Consider the following 21,513-nt stretch of genomic DNA (forward strand, 5'->3'; position numbering starts at 1 on the left):
AGAGAACTGAGTTATTCCGGTAGCTAGAAGTACCTCAAAACTGTGAAGTACTTGAGCAAATGAGCTGAAGCAAAAATGACTTTCCAAATGACTTTCTACCACTGACATCATGTTAGTTATAAAGCCACAACACCAAGAAGCTTAATCAGATACTAAATCAATAACTTTTGGTTTCTCAGATGATGAAAAATCCCATTTCCAGTGTTAATTCTCCTCCAACAAAAGGCAAAATACTTGCTGTATCTTTATCTCCTCTAGGAAACAGGCAGGCAGCTGGGAATCTGCACCTAAAACAGTTTATTAGAAACGTATTAATGTTTCCAGCAGCAGATTCAAATGGTTGCTCTTGCAAAAAAAGCTGTCTCCCTCCTGTCAAAAATGTGTTTTTCTTCTTCTCGCTCCTACATTTGAATTAGGGCTCCACTTTGTAGAATGATGTATGTGCAGAGTTCGACACCAACAGGCTGTTTTCACAATCACTGCTGAACGTGTAAGCCTCCAGTGCACAAACACTGAGAATGGACTTCACAGTGAAGTAGGAGACATCTTGTGTCCAGCAGTCAGACTTGTGAAATGTAAAATATTTGCATAGTTATATATTCTGTAACTTTTGATGAGGTAGGAGGATTAGGTGCCATTTCTAGGGTTCATCAGAAACACATAGAGATGTTTTGTGTGCCTCAATAAATGTTTGGAGGAGATCTTTAATGTCTTATTCATATTTATATCTGCAGACTTAAGGAGTATTAGGAAGGGAGAATCCCATTAATATTTACTAAGGTTACTGACATTTCTGTGTCATTATTTCTAAATGCAAAGAATAAATACATACATTTATACGTGTGTGTGTGTTGAGACAGATTGTTAAAACAGTTTTTCTTATTAAGAGCTTATAACTGATATATAAAGCAATAGTACATATTTCATTAACATTCATACACCAATTAACAGTTTGGTTCAGAGGCCCAGATAATTATCAAAAGTACACGTAAGAGTAAACAAACCATACATTCAGTATTCAGTATTAAATACTCAGCATTTATCTGATTATTGGCATCAGTGTGTTTTTTTAATTGGATCACAGATACATACATTGAGTGGAAGTATAAAGAAGCAGAAAATGTACCTCAAAACTGCACTACAGTACTTGAAAAAATGTTCTGTGTCTTGTTAGGGGTTGCTGACCATTTTACAATAAAGAATGAACAGGTGTATTTATTTTTAAATACAAAAAAAAAAGATCTCAAAGTTGATTATTAATGATCAAACTTCGACACAGAGGTTAACGAGTGTGTCAGAAGCTCTGTCCTCTTCTACTACCAGTCTCCTCTGCGTCGACTGTCAGATGACTGGAACAGTTAACAGTCCTGGCTGAAGGTCCACAGTTAACTTTTTGCACTCAGGCTTTTGTATCGCGAGAGCAGGAGAAGAAAAGAAAAAACAGTTTTGGGGAAAGTTGAGCAGGGGGAGAGATGAGGAAAGAGCTGTGCAGTAGGGGAGAGACGCAGTGAGTGTTGCCCTTCTCATCCTCTGGAATGCATCAGCTCCTCTAACTTATCTGTGCAGAGTCAACACGCGACTGGATGCGCACGAGCAGACTCCAAAAGTTACCATGCGCATCTATTTATAGCAGCTCAGCGAAGCGTTTCAGTGACTTTCCTTCTTCTCCGCAGTTTGCTTCCTAAACGTTTATTCAGCAATACCTGCAAGTCAAAGTGAAGTAGTCCTCTGTCGAGTCTGAGGCGAAGCTCCTGTCCGGGAGACAAGGTAAAGTAACCGCTCTCTCGTGCGTAATTGTGCACGCTATTATTTTTACGCTGCAACTTTTTGCGGTTTGATGATTCTCTAACTTAATAAGAGTCAAGTCCCATCACACTAACTTCTTCCCAGAGTTGTTTTTCTTATGTGCGCAGCATCTTCTGCACGCTCCTCTGCGCCCTCAGTAATGTTTTTGCATTGTTTTGCAGCTTTGACTCCAGACTGCAGAGGTCGACGGGACTGGGAAACTAGTCAGGGAGACTTTTATTCTACCGAGCACTGGACTTCTACACATGAGAGTGGATATGCCGGACAGTAGGTGTGGAGGACGGCTGCCGCAGCTGGCCGTGGCTCTGGTGGCCTTGCTGTCGCTCTGCCCCGAGCTGAGAGACGCTGCAGAGGTGGTGGACACCGGGGACAGCGAGCTGATGACCAAGCCGACCGACTCCAGAGCCAGCAGGGCCAAGAGGAGAGGAGGGACGGACGTCCTCAGAGGGTAATGTGACTATGATAATCCTGCTGAGTCCAATTTGGGAACAGTTTCGTTTCTTTGCCTCTTCCACTGCATGCAAGTTTAATTCCCAACTTTTAATTTAAAATAAGCATCTGTGCGTGTGTTTATTGTGTTGGCTCGGAGCAGGTGTCTGCTCTTCTCACATAAAACCTGAAGGTCAGAAAACACTTGTGTGTGTGTGTGTGTGTGCGCGAGAGAAAGAGAGAGAAAGTGTGTGTGTGTGTGTGTGTGTGTGTGTTTTAATAAGGCAGACTGAGACCCATGAGTGACATTGTCTGTGATGGGAAGTTTGGAGCAAAGTTTAGTAATTAAATACTGGCAAGAATATCACATTCCTGCTGACTGCAATAATAAATTACATCCAAACAAAGGAGGCCATTGGTCGTGTGTGGCTGTGGCAGAGAGAGAGAGAGAGAGGGAGAGGGAGAGAGGAGAGGGAGAGGAAAGAGAGAGAGAGGGAGAGAGAGAGAGAGAGAGAGAGAGAGAGAGAGAGGGAGACTTACAGCCTAATCCTCTTTCTGGCCAAAAACACCACACCCCAGTTGTGGATAAATCACATCTGCAGCTGTACACAGTGGGTCACTGCTGGAGAGGTTGTGTGTGTGTGTGAGTGTGTGAGTGAGAAGGAGAGCGAGAAAGAAAGAGAAAGACAGACAGAAGGAAGTCAAGACAAAAAAAGAAAAGAGGAGAAAGAAGTTTCTGTGTCCAGCGATGACAGCAAACAGCTGATGAGGGGTCACACAGTCGACGGCTCAATGAGAGTTTCTCCGCTGGCATTTTTATTTGACGTGCTTTAAGTTAATTTATCAGAACATCTGGGTCCAGAGGCAGGAAGTGCATACAGGCTGCATACTGTGTCACGCTGACTTACTGCTATAAGAATGTTGCAGAGATCCAACAGGCTTCATTATTCATCCCGTGGATCTGTTTAAAGTTACTTTGTACAGTATATACATCGAGCCCTGAGATAATACATAGTGATTACAAATTCATATACAGAGTAGACAAGTAGGTAGGCCTGTCACAGACCTGCAGGTGGCCGGATGGCCCAGAGGCTCACCTCCATGTCAGATAAAATGGCTTTTACAGGTGCAGCAAACGTCTTCAAACACCTTTTACTGCAAATCATTTTCCTCAGAAACAATATTTTGTACCAAATGCTGCATGCTCTCATTATCTCAATCACTGCAATGGCACACACCATACTTGTCAGCATAGTCCAGTGGATAGAGAGCTTTAAGACTGGAAATGTAATGTGTCCAACAGAGACTTCCATTAGGTAAAAAATGATATTGCTCTCTCAGTAGAGTGCATACCTCTGCCAAGATGCAACAGTCCCCTTAAATTCAAGCCAAATGTTGGTATGTGTCTGAGTGTTTCCTCATTATCTCAGCTGCACACAGGTGTTAGTTGCAGGTTTCAGTCCCTGTTTTTTACTGTGAAGTAGCTGAAAAAAGACTGGCCTCTATGAAATCATTTAAAGCTGCCAGATCCAGATTTTATTAGGATCTGCATCAAATTGTACTCACTCATAAATGCCACCTGAGTATGCCTGATTTTTTTTTTTTTTTTACCTCAATATCCATGAGTTATTCCCTGAGAAATTGACAAAAATGTCCAAAAACGCCTCATCCTACTTTGCAATGGTCAAGAAAGTGAGAGGAAAAAGCCCTGGATCCTGCATTTCATCTGGATCCAGGTTAACGGGGTCTATTCATGGAAACTGGTTCAGTAGTAGACAAACCAACCAACCAACAAATGGACCACAGTGAAAACATAACCTACTTGGCGGAGGAAATAATTAGGATAACAGCAGGTGCATTTTCTTATCCTGACTAATATGCCCGATGAGTGATATAGAAGAGTGAATATTGCGAGAATTACCATCGCACAAACCACGAAGCATGACAAATCGTTTCTCCAGCATTTCTCTTTGTCTGCAGAAAAATTGATCGTCCACCAAATCCTCTTGGCGTGCGCTTTAGAGATATTTAGAATGGTATAAAGTGCCGGACTGGTTGTAATCCAAAGCACAGAAAATTGCAAAAGAGATCATTTCTTTATTTTAACCCATACATAAGTTCATAATTGCTGCTAGCTTTAATGTCATGTCTGCTTACGCTATAAAATGCAAAAGCTCCTTTGGCCACTCTTGTGATTACCATTTAGTTACACGAAACATTAAAGTGTCACAAAGACATACCTTTGCTATCACTGCCGGCATCAAATTATTTGTAATCACAGCTGTAGACAAACCTGAACTGAGCGATACAATCCGTTTTTTGGGGCATCGCCCTGAATGCATTTCTAGCTACAGCCACTAGGGGGCTCAGGGAGCCTCCTGAATCATCGCAAACTGAGCTCGAGTCGATGTCAATGTCCCCACTCCCCTTTGGGTAACAAGATGAATCTATTGCGGTGGTAAGAAATAATACCTTATAACATGTCTTTACACTTTATACTTGTGAAATACTTTATAGTTTGATGGATTACGACTACAAAACTGAAATCTCTCTTCGACTGAACTGACACCCATGATGTGGAGCTATACGTTTGCTTCAGGGCTGCAACTCCCAATTCCAGATTGTGACAAAAAAAAATGAAAGACAAAAATAAAAAAAGTAAAAGGTTTTAAAAGTGACGTCTTTAAACTGCTTCTTTTATCCAACCAACAGTCCAAAACCCAAAGACTCTTCATTTACTGTCATAAGTAGCAAAGAACAGCAGCAGATCTTCACACAAGCTGGAACCTGCACATGTTTTGACAGTTTTGCTTAAAAAACCGACTCACAACTGTATTGATTATCAAAATAGTTGGCGATTAATTTTTGTTTAGTGTGATTAATCGACTTATTGTTGGAGCTCTGCTTGGCTTTACTTCAGAGTATGGGGACACGACCTCTGGCAATTTATACTGTCGTGTTGTTGCACAAGATGTTTTTGGAAAGTTTATTCATGATGAGAGGGTGGCTTGAAAAATGATAATTCAGTATCTTGGGAGGGGCTGTGAGTTTGCTAATACCACAAATGTCACTGGAATTTTGAATGACATGGAGGTGAGCATGGATCTTGATCCTTTGCCCCTGAAAACTGGGTCAGCATGCAAATTGTCACCCCTGCTGAAGTGCAATGAGCAATGTGCTGTTATTCCCGCTGTCTCTGATGAGGTGTTCGGCAGAGGGGTCAACAAACGGGAGATGTGTTCCTATAGTTTGTGGATCAGTGAACAGAGCTTTCATTAGTAGTGTGCAGATTGTAAATCCCTCTAAAATCTTTGATTATGGTCTTCATAAATATAATGGACCTGCTTCCTCCACAGACCAAACGTGTGTGGATCAAGGAACAACGCCTACTGCTGCCCAGGCTGGAAGACTCTGACCGGAGGGAACCAGTGCATTGTTCGTGAGTATCACCTCCATTATTGTTATACTGGAGCATTTTACACCGCACAGGATTTAAAGCGAATGCATCTTACACTACTGGAAATGTTTCTACACTTTCGGAAAATGCAGACCAGACATAAATATCCAGTCATTTGCAGCACATAAAATTTAATTCAACCTCTTTCTTGGTCAGTACCAAATTAACGTTAGGAATAAAATGCGCTGTTATTGTGAATATGTAAATGTATTTGTCTGTCAGATGAAATCAATTGGTCACACTGACACAGACTGTAGTTTTCAGGTGTTAAAGAGTATATAATATAGTATATATATATATATATAGTAATAATACTCAGTGGCAGGCAAAGTACACAACTACATTACTTAAGTTCAAGTATAGACACCCCTGGTCAAGTGTCATTCCAACATGCAAAGTTGTACAGTCAAATATTTATTTGAGTGAAAGTACTGCATTACTCACTTATATATAAATATTTAAGCATTCAAAAGCACATCTTCTCTGTAAAGTCGACACAGTGTTGTTTTTAACCCTGACGCCCACCTAATGTTGAGGTTTGGTGATGGTGCTTTGTCTCTCTGGCCAGATTAAAACACATTCCTCGAAGGACTTTAGTCTTTAACACTAAAGGTGCACTGTGTAGTTTTGAGGAAGAATTTTTAATCAGAAGAGAAAAACCTTCGTTCATTATTTGAAATAGTTATAAACTGAACAAACAAACAACGCAGTTCCATTCTGGTTCACCCTGCTTATATAAACACGACCCCACCTTTCTAGCTACAAGCTGTATTCTTAGACCTTTATTACCTTATATGCTTTGTATTATAACAGCATTAATATTGTAAATATACATTTTCCGAGTTGGATTTTTTTATCTTCCAAACTACACACCTTCAACATGTTTGCTAACTAGCTGTGAGTGTGAGTCAGCAGTCGATTCACATTAAAGTGTGTTTTCAGGTTTTGTGGAGTAAAACTACACATGCGATTTAAGTACAATAAAGCATTTTGTGGCTCCAGAGGAAGCTGCATGTAATCTGACAACTTGCCACCAGTGATGTCACTCAGTGGCCAATTGCATTATGGGTAGTGTAGGCGCCAAGGAAGAAAAATATGTGGATTAAAAAAGGTGAATCTCTGGTTGTGCTGGATCCATTATAATCTTTTTAAAAAAAACTTTCCATAATGAGTCCAGCAGTGTTATAGGAGTGCAATGCTCCACCAGTGGACTGCTTTTAAAACTGTGGGTACTCCCCAAGACCTGTAAACACTAAACTTGGTGGAGTTACCCTTTAGGTAAATCACAGACACTCAGAAAAGCACTTCAGGACAGTTCCCTGCCTACTGTCCACCTCTCATAATAGAAAAAACAGCTAACACTTTCAGGAGCTTTGTTGCACTCAGATGGTTCCAGAGTTTTAATCGCAGAAGATTCTCCCACATCTGACTAACTCAATTGCAGGTGCAGGAGAACTGACCCACACCTGTGCACGATGAATGGGCGGAGAGATTATCTATTTAAGATCATTGTTGTGAGAATCGTTTAAAAACACTCTTGAGAAAAATCCAGAAGGAACTGAATGTCAATAAAGTGAATAAGTTGTGATGCCGAGTAAGAGCAGTGTGCAGGATCTTCTTTTGTCAAGAGTTTAAACAGGTGAAGAAGAAAGCTCATACTAATATGGTCCACCTTTTCAAAGCTACATGAATTATCCTAATAAATCATTTTAAATATCTCTATATATGCGAAACATATATGACAAATTATTACCCCCCAACCCAGATGGCATGAAATATGTTTTCTTGACTCATCTCTTTATTCTCTGATGCACCGGTCTGTCCTATACCGGGATGTTAAAACTGTTTTCATGACTCAGATTTGTCACTTTGCCAAATAAATTGGGCTCATTTATAAGACTTTAATCCAGTATAAACCAGAATATGGCCTTTGAATTGTTTAAGGGTGTTAATTACCCAATAATGTTTTACAGCAGTGGGTTTCTGGTTTTCTGTTTCTGTGTATCCCCTCCCCTCTCTCTCTCTTTCCCTCTCTCACCCTCTCTCACCCCTCAGTAGACAGGAAGGCCTGAGAGGCTGTAGACTTGTGTGATTGCAGTCTGGCTGTTCGGCTGGCCGGATGCCTGTCGCGGCTCTAATGACATTGTTTAGCAGTGGGGTTCAGGGAGTAGGGGTCAGCGGCTGGACTCTACCTGATGGGAGCAGGGGGCAGGAGACCATGCCAGCAACAGTCTGTGGGAAAGAGAACAACTGAGCGAAAACAGCCTGCGCCAACTGAAAACACACACATTTATGGCAACAGAACTCAAAGAAGAAAATAGCTCGGAGCTGTTGCCAAGAGGGCTTCTATAACTTAACCATGATGATGGTTAAGAGGAAGATTTGGCCATATTTGGGCTGCGGTCTATTTGAGTTTGGAAATATTATAGATGAGAGTTCAGAATGAGGTTTAGACCGTGGCCTACGCTGCACCAAGTGAAATTCAAACATGAAATCCAAACCCTGCCGCAGACAGGCTGACAAGCACCAGATACATAACATGAATTTTCTCTCACGTACAATCAAGACAAAGCCTGGCGCCTTGAAGCGAGCGCTGGACTGTTATTTTATCTTGCACCTGACAGAGGACATTTTTATGTTGTTTGACCGAGTGTCATGTTCCTCTTTGCAGCGATCTGCCGGAGTTCATGTGGAGACGGTTTCTGCTCCAGACCAAACATGTGCACCTGCCCCAACGGACAGATCGCCCCATCCTGTGGATCCAAGTCAGGTTGTTAAACAGCACCTCCTCATTTCCCGAGCAGTGAACTCGCCGTCATCAGCTTGATGGATTATTTTATATAGTGTGCATAGATGAGGGTTTACTGTTTGCCAAGATATAAACATGCTAATGGTATGATTTATTCTAACAGGAGTGTATGTCGAAAAAAATTTTTGGAATGCATGACTCAGACCACACCCCTGTCTTTGCATTTTTCGGATAAAGGAGCTGTAGTCTAAAGAAAAACCATTTCACCAGGCAGAAACAATAATGACAGAAGGTAGATGACAGAAAATATGCAGTTTCTAGGGTGAAAATTAAAGAGCTTATAATTGGCTCAGAGTTTTGACTTCAGACCACGCTGTGCATCTGTTTTTTTAAGTTTTCTTCTCCTCATCATGAGTAATGAGCACTAACTAGCCTGGTACAAAAATACTCGATACAAAGCCAAAGAACCTCCTGAAAACATCCCTGAAACTGCCCCAAGCGATTGACATATGTTGCAATCACGTTCTTGCAAAAAGCGGTCAATCTCGTGAGTTGTTGCGAGCGTGTGTGTGTGTGTGAGACGACTGGGTGTGTGTGTTTTTTGGAAGACGTCCACGGTCAACATCTCTTCCATGTTGCTCTCTTGCAGCTCGCAGCGCTTCAGCCTAATGCGCTCATCTGTTTGCAGACCATAAATTTCTAAGAAAATATATTTGAGCACAACTTTGAAGAGAATGGTTCAGAGTACATTTTGTTTATGTTGTAAATCTAATATGCCGTGTATGTTTCTGATTTTTAACCCCAGTGTTGCTCTGTGTGTCTGTCTTTGTCTGTGTGTGTTCGTGTTGTTCTGCCCACAGTCCAGAACTGTAATATTCGCTGTATGAACGGGGGATCGTGTGCAGAGGATAACTGCCTGTGTCAGAAAGGCTACGTGGGAAACCACTGCGGGCAACGTAAGGATCACCATGAACATACCACTGTGACACACTTCAATACTGTCAGCATATTTTAAAGGTCCAGTGTGTAGGATTTAGGGGCAAAGATGGTAGATTAAGATGTATAATTATGTTTTAATTTGTGTATAATCACCTAAAAACTTACAGTGTTTTCGTTGCCTGAGAATGAATGTTTTGTAAGTACAGAGGGTGTCAGTCCAGGGTGTTCAGCAGGCTATCTACAACATCACGTCTGATGACACGAAATCCTCCATAATGGACCAAAAACATCATTTTTGATTTATTGAAGGCAAAGATATGCTACAATTCCCAACATTTCTCCATTTAAGCTTGTGTTAAGTGCTAGTTAGAAATGTTAGCATGCTAACTGACTAAACTAAGATGGCGAGAATGGTGAAACATTTGATATGCTAGCATTAGCAATTAGCTCATAGCTTTGCTGTGCCCAAGTACAACCAGTAGCGTGGCTGTAGACTAGGGATCGACAGATTCAGAATCAGTGTTTTCTTTGTGTATGACTGCTGATAATATAAGTCAATTTCAAAATACGCTACTTGAGCTCTGATGCCTCTTTCTGTACTCGCTTGGGGGTCTACACCATTAACACACTGGCAGTGCATTCTGAGCGCAAATTATTCGCCATCTGCACACAATTTAAAAGGTTTCACAGGCCGCTAAATTCAAGCAGCGAAAGTGGTGTGTCGACCACATGACTGATATGAAAAACCATTCCATGGCAGATAAAACAAAGTAACTAGTTACTTATGTTACTATTACTAAAATAGTACATGTTGAGTGTAAATGTAGTGGCGTGTAAGTATAAAGAACCAGAAATGGAAATACTCAAGCAAAGTTGTATTTAAGTTACATTTGATAACTGTTTAAATTGAATTTTGATACAATGATTTTCGTGTTTACTGCAAATGTATATTGGTTCCAGATATTGGTTTTATGCTGTCCTTCATTACCAGTTATCCATATTGTTGTTGGCACTCATAAAAACACATCAGTCGGCCCCTGTTGTAGACACTTATCACATTTTGGTCATCCTTCCTATTGGTAATAACTCTGCACTTGCCAAGCTATTTGCTTAAACGTGTGCATGGCAACATTTCATAAAGAAGTGCGATGGGGCCAGAAACATTAGCAGTCAGTTGGTCAAATGTTAAAAGAGAAAACAACTATGAACTGGAAAGAAACACTATTAAACTTGTACGTATCACAGTGTACAGAACAACTTGCCCCATCGCCTCCTTTTTAGCAATGTCATAGTGTTCCCAGATCTCTGCAGTCAATCTAGGGACTGCGATGTTGTCATAACCAATAACAGTGACGGACGAAACTGCAAACACCCGACCCAAGTTGTTTACGCCAGAAATATCCTTTGAATTTTTGTAAATCACAGTAGTGTCCTCACGTCAGTGCCATTGTTTGTCTTTCTTTTCTTCTTCCCCAGCGGTTTGTGAAAATGGCTGTCTGAATGGAGGACGGTGTGTGGCTCCCAACAGATGTGTGTGTACCTATGGCTTCACCGGAGCTCAGTGTGAGAGAGGTAAAGAACGCCACAATGCCACTCACCTTACATCACACTGTCTGTACAGCAGTAGTCCTCGAAGCCACTCGTGCTGCTTTGGAGAAAACTTGATGCTGAATGGCGGTTGTTTTTTGTGACTGTGGACGATTCCTGCTTCGTCATGCTGTCCGCTCCAGGAATGTGGTTTGTTGTGGAACATTTGCATGTCAAGCTTGAGCTCAGAAGTGACCATTATTTTCCACATCTGCTCTGAAACGATGCTCTGGGGAGTGTAACGTCTCTCTAAATGTGTGCTGTTTGTTAACCGAAGACCTCCCAACCTCCTGTGGTTGCTCTCTGGCACATGTGGCTCCAAAGTATACAAGCACACGCAAACCGAGGGCGGCCTGCCCTGTTTTTGTGACTGAAACGTGCACACATGCAGCCGTGCGTGTATGTTTCGTGTATATGCTGGGGGTCTGTGGCAGTGATGACCTAAAGAGGTCAAAGAGGTGACCTTGTAAAGCTAATATTTGGATTGGCAACAGAGCTCCTAATTAGTAACGTCCCTTTAACGAGGCCATGCTTCCGAGGCCTGTCAGTGAGGTCTGGCTGAGGATTTGTCCTTTGGTCTACATCAGTGTTTTCTTCAACCCTGAAATTAATAAGATACTGTCCGGTTGCCTGGTGGGTAAGCGCCAGGTCTTATCTGCTGAGGCACACTTCTACATGTTGTAACGTTGGTTTCCTCTCTATCCTGCGGCAGCACGGCTAAAGGGTTTGTGAGACTGTTGAAGAATTCAGATTAAGCTCGTAATATCTTCTAGATATTCATATTTTTCAGGCAAGACAAGGATTGTCATACATTCTTTGTTGTTGTGTTTTGAGGAATAGTTTCTGGTGGAGAAACGATGTAAACTTCTATGCGAGGCGACAAGCATTTAATCCGGCCACTCGCTGTCTGCAGCTTCATGAATGGTAGAGTCTTGTCTGCTTTAGTGAAAGTGTCTTTCTATGAGTGGAAACAGGCCGATCTTTATTGTTGTCTGTTTGTGTTTTGGTGTGTGCCTGGGAACAGCTGCTTGGAGACCAGCTTCAATCTTCAGTCGTTCATCTTGACGCAGCATGTTGTGCTGAATTTTCTGTTATAAAAGTGACACAAATTCAAGTGAGTAACAGTGAGTAACATTGATCATTTTGTTACAATGCAAAGTTCCTGGCATTCACATGGATGCCACTTGACACCTACCACCCTCCCAAATCCTGCTGCAGACCAACAACACCCAAACCCTGATGGCAGTGGTCAGTGGTCTTCCCCAGGACAATTCACCCTAACACACTAAAAAATCAGCTCAGGAATAGAGTGGTGTGGGGATGATGTATTTTTGTAGTTTAACCAGGAAGTTAGTAACACAAGTTTCTGATACTTTGATCAGCAAGATAATTATGTAGATAAGTCTCCATGTTTGGTGTGATGCCATTTAATGTCCGTGACAATCTCTGTAGTGTCATTTAGACACTTGTTAGCAACCGCTGTTATTTCCATGTAAGCACTTTATAGTTAAATTGTGGGACATTTAATCATGTATTTTATGTTGAAACGTAAAACTTGTAAATATCTTAAGCCTGTGGTAACCACAGACCCTATTTAAGGCATTTGACCAAAAACCAATTAAAAAAAACTCACTGACTTTGAGACGAGGGCTCTACCACCACAAACTACACCACTCTGTAGCCTGAGGAACATGACAAAGAGCTCAAGCTGCCGATCTGGCCTCCAAATTCCCGTATTTCCAATCAGATCGAGCATCTGTGGGATATGTCAGATCCTTGGAGGTGCCACCTCACAACCCACAGGATTCAAAGGTACCACTGCCAACTCCCTGGTGCCAGACACCAAAAGAGACCCCCAGAGCTCCTGTTTCCAATGCTTCGATGAGTCGGAGCCAAATCCGATCCACGGTGGCGCCACTGTGGATCAGACTTGTTCTGGCATCTCCGACGGATCCTCAATTGAACTGAGATCCAGGTTGATGCATTGAGCTCTTTGTCACAACTCACGGGTCATTACTGAGCAGCTTTTGTGGTGTGGTAGGCAGCATTGTCCTGCTGGAGAGCCACTGCCATCGAGGTGTGGCATTTCCAAGAGGTGGTGTACTTCTGTAAGGGTGGGTGGTGAGACGAGGTTTCCCAGCACAACATTACACGTAACAAGCAGTATTGATGATTGATTGGCCATTTAGGTCACATAGGTCCTCTGAAAGGTGAGGATGTGCTGACTGTTCTTTTCATTGTTAATTGCAAATCTTCAGGTTTTAGACTGTCGGTTGGAGTAAACAAGCTAGTTGAAGATGTTACGTCAGGCAACAGGGCTTTATTGAATTATTCATTCAAATAATTATCAACAGATTACTTAATAATGAAAAGCATCAGTATTTGCTGCCCTGTAAATTCATCAGTTCTTTTGTCCTCCATCTTGCATTTAGTTACACCAAGAGAGGTCGAGAAAGTAGGCCAATGGATACGGCCGTGTTTTGGGTTAAGTTACTTTCACTGGAATTTCCTTGGCTAAGATCCATCACCTCCCAAGGGAAAAGCCATTGTGCTCTCACACAAACACAAGCACATGCGTAAAGTACATGTGTGCACACGTCCATGTTCACATGCACGACCCCACGCTGTTTTTAATGCAATTTACAGAACTGTGCCCTATTACGGCTTGATCTTATCACATTAGCAAGAACACGGGGTTTTCCACAAACACGTGATCTGACCAGGGGAGAAGTAGTTGCACTCAGGACTCTTCATAGATGGAGAAAGATCCCGGTGCAATCAGGAGCCTGAACATGAGCACATCACTACTGCAGAGCTGTGTGACTTTGAGTCGTATGCTGCCAAAGTGACTTGTAATCTGCTGACCAGTGGTCCCACCACCAGGCACAGCTGACTGCTGTGAAAATGCAGCCTGGTACATCAACGTCTTCTTTGTTGGTTACAAATGTGATTTAGGCTGGAATGTGGGATTGGTGAGATCCAGCCGCAGTGCAGCTGATTGCAAGCGGGGTTCTTTGCTCCCGCTGCAGAGTCGTTTAGCTACGGAGCAATAAAGTCGAGCTTTCGCTGTGACGCCATCGAGCTCACTTGGGATGGTGGTGAAAGTCTGGACTGAGACGTGGCAACACGTGAGTTACACAGTCAATAAGTCAGCAGCCAGAGCACAACAGGGAAGTCGGTCAGTCAGCTGAGGGGCTCTTTTGTCTCTTAATGCTTCACTGGCTTTCCCCTATCAGGCTCTGTTCTAGCCCAATACAAACCTCAGTAGAAAGATAACCAAGTGTGTTTGTCTGTGTGCGTGTGTGTGTGTGTGTGTGTGTGTGTGTGTGTGTGTGTGTGTGTGTGTGTGTGTGCATGTGTGTTTCCCTGTGTGCTCAACTTGTTAGTCCTGGGAGGATGGAGAAATCTGCTGACGGGTCATTAGGGAAGGCCCCACCCAGATATAAGACCCCGTAACACATGCATGGAAACACACACAAACATGCGCGTACACGGTTGCATGCGCACACCTTAAACATATGTTAAGGCATGCAGGGATGCTGTGAGCACCATCTGCAAGAATGTAGATTGAGGAAGGGCGGATGCGAAAAAGGTGGATTTGTGTGTGTTATTGTGTGTGTGTGTGTGTGTGTGTGTGTGTACAAACATTTTGGAGTTTATCCAGGAAACTCTTTTGACCCACTTCCCGACGGGCTTCCCTCCTGTTCACACCAAGGTTGGTGTTGTGCACAAACTCACCGGTCACTAAGGGAGCCAACGTTTCTATTGTGTTCCCAAAGTGACTTCACCTCTGCTACGACGTGAAGTCTCTCGCTAATGAAGGTCAAAACAAACTCCCATATCAAGATGACTGTTCACTGAAGCCGCTATGATAATAATTCAACACACTTCCAAAAGTAGAGCAGTAAAAGCAAGAAACAAGGGCAACATTTTTGGGAGTTTGGGTCTGTTTTGAGATCATCTCTGGCTAGACTGTGGATGAGGGGCTGGGACGCTGGCTGAGATTCTGTGTGTGTGTTTGTGTGTGTTTGTGTGTGAACACGTGCGATTGCTCCCAGATGTAGAGGACATGGGTGGATCCCCCAGCTGTATGCAGTTCACAGAGAGACAGTAAGATGACAGATGAAATGACACCACTTTCACCCTACAGCTGTCCGCCTCTCCCTGTTTACCTCAGCTGACTATTTCACTGCTGCGCTTGTGTTTGCTGTATTTCATGCGCTGGTTGTACAGCTGTAATGAGCAGGTATAATGTCAGATGGATTGTGTGTAGCAGCCCTACAGTAATAACACATAAACCTCGATATAATGAAAAGAGAACCTGAGTTCCTCACGGAGTCTGCTACACTCAGCTTATATCGGCGCCACATAAAAACTTTCCATAGCTCCTGTGATTACCTTTCCTATATCCTTTGTTGTTGTAGGAAAGGTGCATATAATGTCGCCTAGGCTTTAAGATAGAGAAGATACCTGGCAACTGGCTCAGTTTGTTGTCTTAAAGCTTAACATTGATGAAAGCAGTGGTGGGAGACTTAAGTAAAAATACAACACTTTTAATATTCCACTACAAGTAGAAGTCCTGTGTTTAAAGATCGAAAGTAAACGTGCAGAAAGTACAGCAGAACGTTTTACTTAAGTATCACAAGGGAAGTGATGAGAATGATGGAAAATAAGGATACGCTAACTTTTAAGGGAATGGTTGACAGAGGTGGTAAAAGTGCACACATTCTTTACTCAGGTAGATGTACAGATACTTGTGTTAATAAAGACTTAAACATCTTTTACTCAAGTAAAAGTAATAAAATACAGGCTCTAAAATGTACTCAGAGTATCAAAGTAAGAAGTTTCTCTCTGAAGACATTTCTAGCAGCCATTTCTGTGCAGAGCTAACTGAAGCTTGCCTCTCATTAATACAATACAAGTCTATTAAACTTAAATTTAGAATCAGCAGGATTTGTCCCAGCTGTTCTTGAATGCACCACAAAGATAGTTGATTGTTGAGTCTCATTCCCAGGACGGCACATAGACACATTTTGGGTTGTTAGAGCATCCCGAGCAGCAACAAAGTGAGAAAAATAGAAAATCCAGGCAGAGGGCTGCAGGGTCTCTTCTATAGCTTCAATTAGGCAACAGCTAGCATTAGCATCCAACCACCTCTTAGCCGACTGTCGGTTTGTTATTGTTACACATTACGATAGGAATTACCTAAGTTAATTCTAAACTGTTAGCACACATCTTGGACACATTTATTTCAGCAGGGAAGTGAAATGCACCAGATGTGATCAAACAGTAATGTTAGCTAGGAAGTTGTTGAATGCTAGTTTTAGCAAACGGGTTAAGAATGTTGTTCTGACTTGAAATATGGCCCAATGTTCCTCCAAATCTTCGCAATCCATTATCAACTTATCAATCAGTAAGTTGTGAAATGATAAGAATTTGTCAGATTTTAAAGGTTTATTTGATTTGCAACCTTGAACACATCAGCGTAACATTTTTTCCCAGCATTTGAGCTTTCCGCCCTGAATGTGACATCAGGGGAAAATGGCAGCTGTGGGAATGTGGTCAGTGAAAACCATACTGTATTGAAGAAACTACCCATTGAAACCATGAACTCATTTGGAAAGTGTTAACTGAAGTAAAAAATCAATTGAGAAGTAGGGTCATTTTCTCATAAGCATCTATAAAAAGTGGAGTTGCCCCTTGCTTGGCCATTAGGAAGAGAGCAAGTTAAAGGTACTTCCACATTGGCTTCACTTTTCAGACCTTGAGGCGACGTCCATTCTTTTATACAGTCTGTAAGTAAGTTGCCCAGAAATAACAGAAATAATCACATTTAGTACAAGTAACTGAAAACTGTACTTAAGAGAATTTACTTAGTAACTTTCCAACTCTGGGGTGACGGAGAAGAAGACTAAGAATCAAAAGCGTTTGGTCTCCAGTAGAGCCGGAGCAGGAGGGAGTGAGAAAGAGAAGGAGAGATGACCCAGTTCTGTTTCACACAGCACTGGTGCCAGAGGCAGAGAGACCGTGGAGGCTGTGGTGCACGTGACGGGTCTGGGCTGGGCCCCGGTCCACACGGGAAACGCACAATGTCTCGTTTGTTTTAAACGACTGCGCTGTTGGAACTGGTCTCTCTCTTTCCTCTCGCTGTCTGTTGTCTGCCGTGAAATGTGGAAATGATTTTTGCCATTGGACCTCGGCCAGATTCTTTTGGGAGGGATGAGTTTTCCCCTCTCTCTTTCTCTCTGTCCCTATCACTGTTTCACCATCTTCCAATCATTCACCTGATAAGATTCTGAGATTCTATTAAATCTGCGTGGAGTTTGCAACGAAGGAGTGGTGTTTGGAGAGAGGATGAACCGTGGGGATAGATGCATGCAAGCACTGGGATCAAGGGAATTAGGTTTAAACCAGTTTGAAGGCGAGGAGAGATGAAGAATCTCGATGGAGAGACTCTCTTCACACTCTCGAAGCTCATATTTATCATAAGCTTTTTTAGTTTTAATTCTAAGCTGCTGAAGCTAGCGTGGAAATCACCCACTGTGTTCCATAGACACACCCTGTCAGTCAGACTGTGCCGGCCTTCGGGATGATGACCTATTTCCTAGATTGTGTATTACTAGAAAAAACTAATAAAAAGCAGCACACTACATGGTAAATGTGCCATTATACTAAACTGATGATCGTATGATACGTTCACCAGATAGATTTTCTAGCTCGTGCCTATTACTCTCCACAGCCGCCCACACAACTTTAAAAGGTTTTCCAGACCTCTTCCCTATCTCTGCTTTTCTCCAACACACACACAGACACGTACAATGCACCTGAGAGCCAGGCCGATTAAAATGCCAGGACCAGACAATGCATTCTTTATGGAGTGTGTTACTGTCCGCTCTGCAGCACTTTCATCACTTATAATGTGAGTGAGTTGTAGACGTCATGCAAGATCACATTCAGTTTGAGCGTTTCTGTTTGTCTATGCCAGACAGTTATTCACTCGCTGAATCCAGTTCAGCTTCAAGGCTCCTCAGCGCTGGCTATGATTTGCTCTAACCCAGTTTTGGTCGAAATGTTTCACAAATTAACGGTTTTCCATCTCACATGCCTCGACCAATAGAGGTTTTATTCTAATTTCTTCTCTCTGTTTATGTTTTCGACTGGCTACCGAACTTTACTGGTTTTCATTGTGTTTGCACTCAGGCTGCACGATTCATTTAAATATTATCAAAATTCCAATATTCAGATTCCAAAAGCTGCAATTTTTTGATTAAGTTAAAGTAAACCAAGAATATTAGTGCCACAGAGACGCTCCAGTCAACAAATGATATTCCAAAGATGTAAGGGAAACTGCTTGTTTGGTACCAGTCCAAGCAAGAATCACATCATCCTACCATTCCTTCTAAAATCATGACACATATCTTAATGTCTGTTAAAATAATCGCCTTTTTTTGCATATCGCTCAGCCCTCGTTGTTACTGAAAATAAAGAGACAAAATGGAGTTTTCACTAAATCGAGCTCCTGCTTTGCCTCCGCAGACTACCGCACTGGGCCGTGCTTCGCCTCGGTGAATAACCAGATGTGTCAAGGCCAGCTCACAGGCATTGTGTGCACAAAGACTTTGTGCTGCGCCACAGTGGGACGGGCGTGGGGTCACCCCTGTGAGATGTGCCCGGCCCAGCCTCACCCCTGCCGGAGAGGGTTCATACCAAACCACCGCACCGGGGCGTGCCAAGGTAAAGTCTGTCTCTCAGCGTCTCTGTCTCTTTTTCTGTTTTTGTCTCTGATTTTTTCTGCCACTGTCCCTCCCCTCTTCGTCTTCAATTAAACTTCTGCCTCTATCCTCCCTGCCTGTTTTAACTCCTTCTCCCTCCTCGTCTGGCTTCACCCCTCTCCCTCTGTCATCCCCTCATCTCTACCCATCAGCCCCTCACCAGGGGATTAGTTCTAATTGGGTTAAATTGGGTCGGGTGGCAGTGCCTCCCACATGTGTATGGAATGCCCGCAGACACCCGCTGTGGCGGGACTGTCAGAGTCAGTAACACGGGTCAGTGGTGGTGCCACGTGGGAGAGCTCATTTCTGGTAAGACGGCCCTCTGCCTGCCTGCTCCAGACCCAACAACATCAGAACCTCTGCAGGGGAGGCGGACCTGAGCCAGGGCCCAGAGGAACATGGAGTACTCTGGGACTGCATCAGGTCACAGCCTCCTGGAGGTTTTCAGCTTGAGACCTACGTTTTAATCTGTCAGATCCATTAAATGAATTGAACGTAATCACCAATGTGACTCTCAAAGTCACAGTTTTTAACTGTAGCCGTCAGTTTGACTGCAGACTGCTTTCTGTATTTTCCTCCTTCTCTCTATCTCATTCGTAGTCGACTTGGCCTCGATTTCTGTTCCTCCTGCAGGAGACATTCCTCTCTCTCTTTCTCTTCTCCCTTGTCACTCTGTTAATCGCAGGAAAGTCAGAGCCAGACTATTAAAACAGACCCAATCTCAATCCATGCACATCCAGGCGTGTGCAGATTTGTGTGTTATACTAGTCTGGTTATGTGTGTGTGTGTGTGTGTGTGTGTGTGTAAACTGCCCATATTGTGTGTTTATTTGACCATTTCTGTCATTTCAATTTTTTGTAGATTAAATGAATCAATGTGTGTGTGTATTCACGTGTGTATTAATCGTATGCTGTGTATGTACAGATGTGGATGAGTGCCAAGCCATCCCTGGCATCTGTCAAGGAGGAAACTGTATCAACACCGTGGGATCCTTTGAATGCAAATGCCCCGCTGGGCACAAGTTCAACGAGGTCTCACAGAAATGTGAAGGTAAGAATCAAGCTAGCAGCCGTCCCATTAAACCTGTGAAGTGTCTGACTTTCAGTGTCAGCTTGAATGACAGAGTAGGCTCAAAAGATTATTTCCAAAGTTCCTAATTAACAATGTGAAAGTAGAGTTAAGAGCCACATCCGTCTAGTTGTGGTTAACTTCACCTCAGTTGTGGTATTCTGATTATTACTCTGTGGGGAAAGACCACACATAAGACACTTTGCCCTTCCCCTGAAATATGTTTAATTAAACCGAAGTGACGCTCCGCTTTCTCTCAGTAATCCTGTTTAACACTTAATTGCGAGTCTTGAAATAAATGCTGCGTCTTGTAGTTTTTCTGGCGCTGTTAAAGTGACACTATGTGACTTTCAAAGAAGAAATAGCTCAATTTAACTTGACCAATGTAAAGAGAGTTTATTTATAGTTTATAGCCGGAAAACTCAAAATTGCCCTCCGAAAAATTCATTTGAAAAACTCAACAGGAATGTCTCTTTCCTGAAAACATGACCCGGTTACTCAAGATAATCCACAGACCTTGTTGTGAGCAGTTTCCTTCTACCAGCCTACCCAACAACCATATCACCAGACAGAGGACAGATGACATCTACTCATGGACGAAAGGCTAGCTAACTGAGCTAACTGAGCTGACTGAGCTGGCTACTGTTACAGCTCACCTTAGGAGGACGGTGTCGGTGACGCTGTCATGAACATGAGCATCATGTCCATGAGTCATTGCGTGCTTCCTTCTGCGCGATGGTAAGGATTGCAAGTGCAGTTCGGTTAAAAGGAAATAGCCCGCAACAAAGTCTGTTTCTGGACAAATTCAGATTACCCACATTCATCAGACTTCATCCGGAGACATATTTAAAATGTAAAGACTGCAGAGGACCAGTGTTTAGGATTTAGTGCCGTCTAGCAGTGTGGTTCCACATCACGACCAACTGAATGCCCATTTTTTCTGCCTAAATCCTAAAAGATGTGAAAGGCCCATTTTGGAGCCAGTGTTTGATTTGTCCATTCTGGGCTACTGTAGAAACATGGCAGTACAACATGGTTCTTTTATGTGATTATACACTCATGAAAGAATAACTAAGAATATCACACTCCTTCATTATGTTCCCTGAATCCTGCCAAATCCTGCACACTGGACCTTCCAAACAGCTTCTCGACCCAGTATGTCAGTGCATAATATGAATCAAGACACAGTCAGTAAAGATTATGTCCATGTGTTGTTTTTAAAAAGACATTTTTATCTTAGCTGGGTATCCTAATGATCATCTTCTGACCGGCTTACAGAGGTGTTTGATCACAGGCTTGTCTTTTATCATAGTTGTGGTCACTGGGAGACTCCCAATATATTTTTTTTATGTTTCTGGCTGACTAATCTTGAACAAAATCTTTCTTTCTCTCTGCATCACTTCTGTTCTCCCACTAATAAAGACCTACAGTTAGCCTGTGAGAAAATATTGGCTCATTAAGACACAAATGTGACAATTTCCAGACTCCGAGCAGCATTTCGTGGCTCTCATTTGCAGAGTAAAAAAAATGTGCTATTTTATGCCCAGAAATAATTGCCGGAAAAGTTCTGGACTGTGTAAAAGAGACGTTTCAAGCGGGTTACAGTGTATGTCTTTGTGCGTGGTGATATGCACTTGGTGGTTGACGGTGCAAACAAAAGAGCAGTTACAGAGACCCCTGGATTTAATATCCTGTGACAATGCCTT

At 42.6% G+C, this 21,513-nt stretch overlaps 1 protein-coding gene across 1 annotated transcript in view; it reads left to right on the plus strand.

The window, feature by feature from the left end:
- Positions 1-1,464: 1,464 nt before the first annotated feature.
- The window catches only part of fbn1 (fibrillin 1), a 76,475-nt gene continuing 56,426 nt past the window's right edge, over positions 1,465-21,513 (plus strand). The window contains exons 1-8 of the mRNA XM_030414593.1: positions 1,465-1,767; positions 1,968-2,254; positions 5,592-5,674; positions 8,364-8,462; positions 9,302-9,397; positions 10,857-10,952; positions 18,504-18,701; positions 19,664-19,789. Of these exons, the coding sequence (XP_030270453.1) occupies positions 2,052-2,254; positions 5,592-5,674; positions 8,364-8,462; positions 9,302-9,397; positions 10,857-10,952; positions 18,504-18,701; positions 19,664-19,789 (901 nt within the window). The 5' untranslated portion in view covers positions 1,465-1,767; positions 1,968-2,051. The remainder of the gene's footprint in view (positions 1,768-1,967; positions 2,255-5,591; positions 5,675-8,363; positions 8,463-9,301; positions 9,398-10,856; positions 10,953-18,503; positions 18,702-19,663; positions 19,790-21,513) is intronic.

The sequence above is a fragment of the Sparus aurata genome, chromosome 4, assembly GCF_900880675.1.
Source record: "Sparus aurata chromosome 4, fSpaAur1.1, whole genome shotgun sequence".
Classification (NCBI taxonomy): domain Eukaryota; kingdom Metazoa; phylum Chordata; class Actinopteri; order Spariformes; family Sparidae; genus Sparus; species Sparus aurata.